Source organism: Mandrillus leucophaeus, unplaced genomic scaffold, assembly GCF_000951045.1.
Source record: "Mandrillus leucophaeus isolate KB7577 unplaced genomic scaffold, Mleu.le_1.0 Scaffold191, whole genome shotgun sequence".
Lineage (NCBI taxonomy): Eukaryota > Metazoa > Chordata > Mammalia > Primates > Cercopithecidae > Mandrillus > Mandrillus leucophaeus.
In genome coordinates this window covers 41799-48323 of record NW_012101932.1, presented here as the reverse complement: position 1 = coordinate 48323, position 6525 = coordinate 41799, and the positions used below count along the sequence as shown (strand labels likewise).

Below are 6525 nucleotides of genomic sequence, written 5' to 3'. Positions count from 1 at the left end.
AAAAAAAAAAAAAAAATATGGTGAATATATACAACATAAAATTTACTATCATAACCATTTTTATGTGTATAGTTCAGTGGCATTAAGTATATACATGTTGTGCAATCATCACCACCATCTATCTCCAAAACGTTTTTATCTTTTCAAACTGAAACTTACCCATTGAACAAAACTACTCATTCCTCCCTTCTCCCAGTCTCTGGCAGCTGCCATTCTCTTTTCATTGCTATGAATTTTACAGCTATAGGGACCTCATATGAGTGGAATCATACAATATTTCTCCTTTTGTGTCTGGCTTATTCACTTAAGATAATGTCTTCAGTGTTCATCCATGTTGTAGCATGTGTCAGAATTTCATTCCTTTTAAGACTGAATACTGTTTAATTGTTTGAATGTACCACATTTTGTTTATCCATTTATTCATTGATGGACATTTGTCTTTTCTCTTTTTTTTTTTTTGACAAAGTTGTTAATAAAACCCTGTTTTATATTAAATAATGTTTTCTTTCATATGTTCAGACAGATTCTTTCAAAATGGGACAAGAGTTTGTGAAATGCTTCACTAGCAGTGCAGACAAGCTAACTAACCTTAATCTGGTTTCCAGAACTTTAAATTTGGATATAACAAACCAAGTTGTATCCCAAAAACCTGCTGACTGCCATAATTCTAGTAAAACATCTGTCAGTGCAACATCAGAAGGACTTTTATTGCAAGATACCTCTAAGATGAAGTGCTTCAATCAAACACTTTCAACCAACAAAAGTAGTTATACAAGTTGCAACCCTCAGTCATACCACCTACTTAGTAAAGAACAAAGAAGAAACAATCTTCGGAAAGAATCTTTAATATTTATGAAAGGTGTCATGGATGAATGTACTCATGTAGCAAATTTCTCAGGTACTAATTTTTATATGAAATTGAGAATATTTGCTGATGTGTAAATATTTGTGAAACATTTTAAAGGATGCTTTATAAGATAATTTTATATATTTCAAGGGTATATTTTTTTGTTGGCTCCAGAATATGTTTGCAAAGATAAGTTGCTTTACTTAAATGTATCACATTCTAGCTATGAAAATTTAAGATTATCTTACTCATTAAAAAACACACTGGACAGCCGGGCGTGGTGGCTCATGCCTGTAATCCCAGCATTTTGGGAGGCTGAGGCAGGTGGATTGCTTGAGCCCAGGAGTTCAAGACCAGCCTGGGTAACATGGTAAAACCCTGTCTCTACCAAAAAAAATTACAAAAAAGTAGTCGTCTGGTGGTGCGTGCCTGTAGTTCCAACTACCTGGGAGGCTGAAGTGGGAGGATCACTTCAGCCCAAGGAGATGGAGGGTGCAGTGAGCCAAGATCACACCACTGCACTCCATCCTGGGTGACAGAGCAAGACTCTGTCACACAGACACACAAACACTCTGGAGCTGGACACAATGGCTCACGCCTGTAATCCTAGCACTTTGGGAGGCTGTGGTGGGTGGACCGCTTGAGCCCAGGAGTTTGACACCAGCCCAGGCAACATAGTGAGACCCTATCCCTACAAAAAATGTAAAAATTAGCTGGGTGGCCAGGCCCAGTGGCTCACGCCTGTAATCCCAGCATTTTGGAAGGCCGAGGCGGATGGATCACTTGAGGTCAGGAGTTTGAGACCATCCTAGCCAACATGGTGAAACCCCATCTCTACTTAAAATACAAAAATTAGCTGGGCATGGTGGCAGGCGCCTGTAATCCCAGCTACTCAGGATGCTGAGGCAGGAGAATCACTTGAACCCGGGAGGTAGAGGTTGCAATGAGCAGAGATCGTTCCACTGCACTCCAGCCTGAGTGACAAAGCAAGACTCCATCTCAAAAATAAATAGGCTGGGCGCGGTGGCTCGAGCCTGTAATCCCAGCACTTTGGGAGGCTGAGGCGGGCAGATCACCTAAGGTCAGGAGTTCGAGACCAGCCTGGCCAACATGGTGAAACCCCGTCTCTACTAAAAATTCAAAAATTAGCCGGGCGTGGTGGCAGGCGCCTGTAATCCCAGCTACTCAGGAGGCTAAGGCAGGAGAATCACTTGAACCCAGGAGGCAGAGATTGCAGTGAGCCAAGATCGTGCCATTCCACTCCAGCCTGGGGGACCAGAGTGAGACTCCATCTCAAAAAATAATAATAAAATAAATAAATAAATAAATTAGCTGGGTGTGGTGGCATATGCTTGTAGTCCTAGCTACTCAGAGGCTGAGGCAGGAGGATCCTTTGAGCCCAGGAATTCAAGGTGGCAGTGAGCTATGATTGCACCACTACACCCTAGCCTCAGTGACAAAGTGAAACTCTTGTCTCCCAAAAAAAAAAAAAAAAAAAAAACCACTAGATTGCTGAGTATGGTGGCATTCACCTGTAGTCCCAGCTACTCAGGAAGTTAAGGAGGGAGGATCACTTGAGCCCAGGAGTTCAAGGCTGCAGTGCACTATGATCTTGCCAGTAAATAGCCACTGCACTTCAGCCTGGGCAACATAGTGAGATCCCATCTTTAAAATAAATTATTGAGGTGATGCATACCTCATGTACTCTGATGTGATTATTATGCATTGCATGCCAGTATCAAAATATCTTACATCATGTAATCCATAAATATACTGTGTACCCACACACACAAAAGAAAGAAAGAAATTAGTTAATTTTAAAAAGCCACAGTATTTTGTATCATTTTTAGAATGTTTATCTCGTACTGGAGATGAGTAATGTAGCCTATTATAGTTGATTTTTAACTTAATCAAAAATGTTTAGGCCAGGCGTGGTGGCTCACGCCTGTAATCCCAGCACTTTGGGAGGCCGAGGCGGGTGGATCACGAGGTCAGGAGATCGAAACCATCCTGGCTGAAACCCCGTCTCTACTAAAAATGCAAAAAATTAGCCGGGCGTGGTGGTGGGCGCCTGTAGTCCCAGCTACTCGGGAGGTTGAGGCAGGAGAATGGCGTGAACCCGGGAGGCAGAGCTTGCAGTGAGCCGAGATCGCGCCACTGCACTGCAACCTGGGCGACAGAGTGAGACTCTGTCTCAAAAAAAAAAAAAAATGTTTAGTTTGATGAATGTTTTATTTACTACATTGTGTGGTGTTTTTTATTTTCTAATGTGTATATGTTGAATTTTTTAAAATTCTATACCTAGTACCAGTTGATCCAAGCCTCATTATAGTGGTTCAAGCCAAAGAAGATGCCTATATTCCACGAACAGGAGTTCGAAGTTTACAAGAAATTTGGCCTGGTTGTGAGATCCGATACTTAGAAGGGGGTCATATTAGTGCTTATCTTTTTAAACAAGGACTCTTCAGGTAAGATGGCTGGTCTAAACGGCTAATTCGTTCATTTGTTGTTTGTTTTCTGGATTTTTTTGCTTCAACAAATATAAAAGATTAGATATTTTTATTATCTGTTTCAATCTTTGAATTCCCCCCCTCACCTCCCACAAATCTCACATTGAATTACTTTTCCCTCTTTCCTAGGATTTCATCTTCTTCTTTTCTTTTTCTTCTAGAGAACTAGGCATGATGCATATCATAGGCATGCTTTATCGTGTGGCTTTCCCCTCTTCAAATATTAATGGCCAGGTATTTTAGGATGTGAGAAGGACGATCACGGCTTGTTAAAGTTGCTTTGGTGCATCAAGAGTTTTTTCACTCTATTCTGATGTTTTTTCAGAATGGCTTGAACATCTGTGAAATAATTTAGCAATGTTTTTCAGTTAGCAAGTGAATATTGAACCTTAAATAAGAAGTGCTTTTAATGTTAACAACTTTATATGACTCCACTATTTTAGTTAGAACTTATAAAAACTTTTATGCTAGCCAGGCGCGGTGGCTCACGCCTGTAATTCCAGCACTTTGGGAGGCGGAGGTGGGCGGATCATGAGGTCAGGAGATGAAGGCCATCCTGGCTAACACGGTGAAACCCCGTCTCTATTAAAAATACCAAAAAAAAAATTAACCAGGTGTAGGTGGTGCACAGCGGGCCGTAGGTGGTGCACTCCTGTAGTCCCAGCTACTCGGGAGGCTGAGGCAGGAGAATGGCTTAAAACCCAGGAGGTGGAGCTTGCAGTGAGCCAAGATTGTGCCACTGCACTCCAGCCAGAGAGACAGAGCGAGACTCCGTCTCAAAAAAAAAAACAAACAAAAAAAACCTTTTATGCTAAAACTAGTTTTCTGGTATTCTGCATTATTGGAACATATTCATCATGTTATTATTAATGGTTAAATAAATTAGTTCACATAAATGATTAGATCAGTGCCCTGTCCATAAGTGTTCAAAAAAGCTGCCAACTGGATAACTATCTAATGGAAGAATTGTATGTGATATGTTTGACATGTTTTAGCTCTTGTTAAGGTAAGAAATAATTTTCGTATGTTGTTACTTATCTAGCTCAACTTATAAATGTCACCTTTTTGAGAAATAGACCAATTCTTCAAGTCTGTCATGTCTTGAAGGATATAGTAAACCTTTCTTTTTATAGTATGATCTTTTAAGAAGCATTCATGCAGCATTTGAGTCCCTATTGGTGAGTGAGCAGACTATCCAATACTCATTGGCCCTCTGGCACAACAAAATTAAAACAAATAAACAGGCCAGGTGCAGTGGCTCACGCCTGTAATCCCAGCACTTTGGGAGGCCGATGTGGGCGGATCACGAGGTCAGGAGATCGAGACCATCCTGGCTAACACGGTGAAACCCTGTCTCTACTAAAAATACAAAAAATTAGCCGGGCGTGGTGGCGGGCGCCTGTAATCCCAGCTACTCGGGAGGCTGAGGCAGGAGAATCACTTGAACCCGGGAGGCAGAGCTTGCAGTGAGCCGAGGTCGCGCCACTGCACTCCAGCCTGGGCGACAGAGTGAGACTCTGTCTCAAAAATAAATAAATAAACAAATAAAAATCTGTGACTACCTAGGGTTGCTAGGGTTGCTTAAGAAGAGTCTAAAGTTCTGTTATACCTGTGAATGCAGAGGACCTACTTGTTTGCATTAGTAAATTAGTATCAAATTTATTTCACTCTTTTGTGTATCTAAGTGGGAGTATAGCTAAGAGGTATTAGGAAGAGTAGATTTATAATCAAAGTCAAATATGAAAACTCAAAAATGCTACTATGAAGGCTTCACTTGAGAGACATAAATGTTAACTATTATCATGTGCCAGATGCTAGGGCAATTGCTCTGTTATTATCCCCTTTACACAGAATAAAGGGAACAAAAAAGATTAAGTAACTTGCTCAGGTGGAGTCACTACTAAGCTATTTGACCTCTTCCATTCCCCATCAGTCACTTCAAAACTTAACAGAGTTTAGATGACATTGGAATAGTAGAATTTTTAAAAATTCAGTCTTTTCACACACCAAACATAAAAATAAAAGAAGCTGCCAGGCGCAGTGGCTCACATCTGTAATCCCAGCACTTTGGGAGGCCAAGGTGGGGGTTGATCACAAGGTCAGGAGTTTGAGCCCAGCCTGGCCAATATGGTGAAACCCCGTCTCTACTAAAAATACAAAAATTAGGCCGGGTGTGGTGGCTCAAGCCTGTAATCCCAGCACTTTGGGAGGCCGAGACGGGCGGATCACAAGATCAGGAGATCAAGACCATCCTGGCTAATCCAGTGAAACCCTGTCTCTACTAAAAAATACAAAAAACTAGCCGGGCGGGGTGACGAGCGCCTGTAGTCCCAGCTACTCAGGAGGCTGAGGCAGGAGAATGGCGTAAACCTGGGAGGCGGAGCTTGCAGTGAGCTGAGATCCGGGCACTACACTCCAGCCTGGGGGACAGAGCGAGACTCCGTCTCAAAAAAACAAAAACAAAAACAAAAACAAAAAAAAGTACAAAAATTAGCCGGGCATGGTGGTGCACGTCTGTAGTCCCAGCTACTCAGGAGGCTGAGGCAGGAGAATCACTTGAACCCGGGAGGCGGAGCTTGTAGTAAACTGAGATTGTGCCACTACATTCCAGCCTGGGTGACAGTGAGACTCTGTCTCAAAAAATGAATGAATGAATAAATAACTAAATAAAGCCATTCCTTTATGTGCTCTAATATTTTGTGTTATTTAGAGCTTATTGATAATACAAGTGAATAAGAGGCTATTTAAATGATTAAAAAGGGACATGTACCTTTCCTAACCCTTCTCACATGTACACAAGCCCGTATTGTAACTTTAGGCACCAGGAAGTAAACAAATTCAGATTCATTCCACAAGAGCAAGTGCCTGGAACTAACTCTGAGGAAAAAAATTATCCAGTGGGCAATAATTTCAAAGTCCTCTTTACTTCTCCCCTATTGCTGTCATATCTATCTTCAAAACAAAATCTCTTTATGTGTTTACACCAACATGCAAATATCGACCTCTAATTTTTTTCCCTTCTCATGGTTCATTATAATTCACAAGGATCGAATCCTTGAGCCAAAGAAAGACAAGCATGTTGTAAAGCTATGACTTCCCAACATATTGGAAATAATAATCTATTAGCAGGCTATCAGTTTCAAAGATAGTCTTTTTTTTTTTTTTTTT

General features: G+C 41.2%; 1 protein-coding gene across 1 annotated transcript in view; it reads left to right on the top strand.

The window, feature by feature from the left end:
• Positions 1-6525, top strand: part of LOC105538409 (chromosome unknown open reading frame, human C4orf29) — a 67219-nt gene that overhangs the window by 57527 nt on the left and 3167 nt on the right. The window contains exons 12-13 of the mRNA XM_011978260.1: positions 520-898; positions 3153-3315. Of these exons, the coding sequence (XP_011833650.1) occupies positions 520-898; positions 3153-3315 (542 nt within the window). The remainder of the gene's footprint in view (positions 1-519; positions 899-3152; positions 3316-6525) is intronic.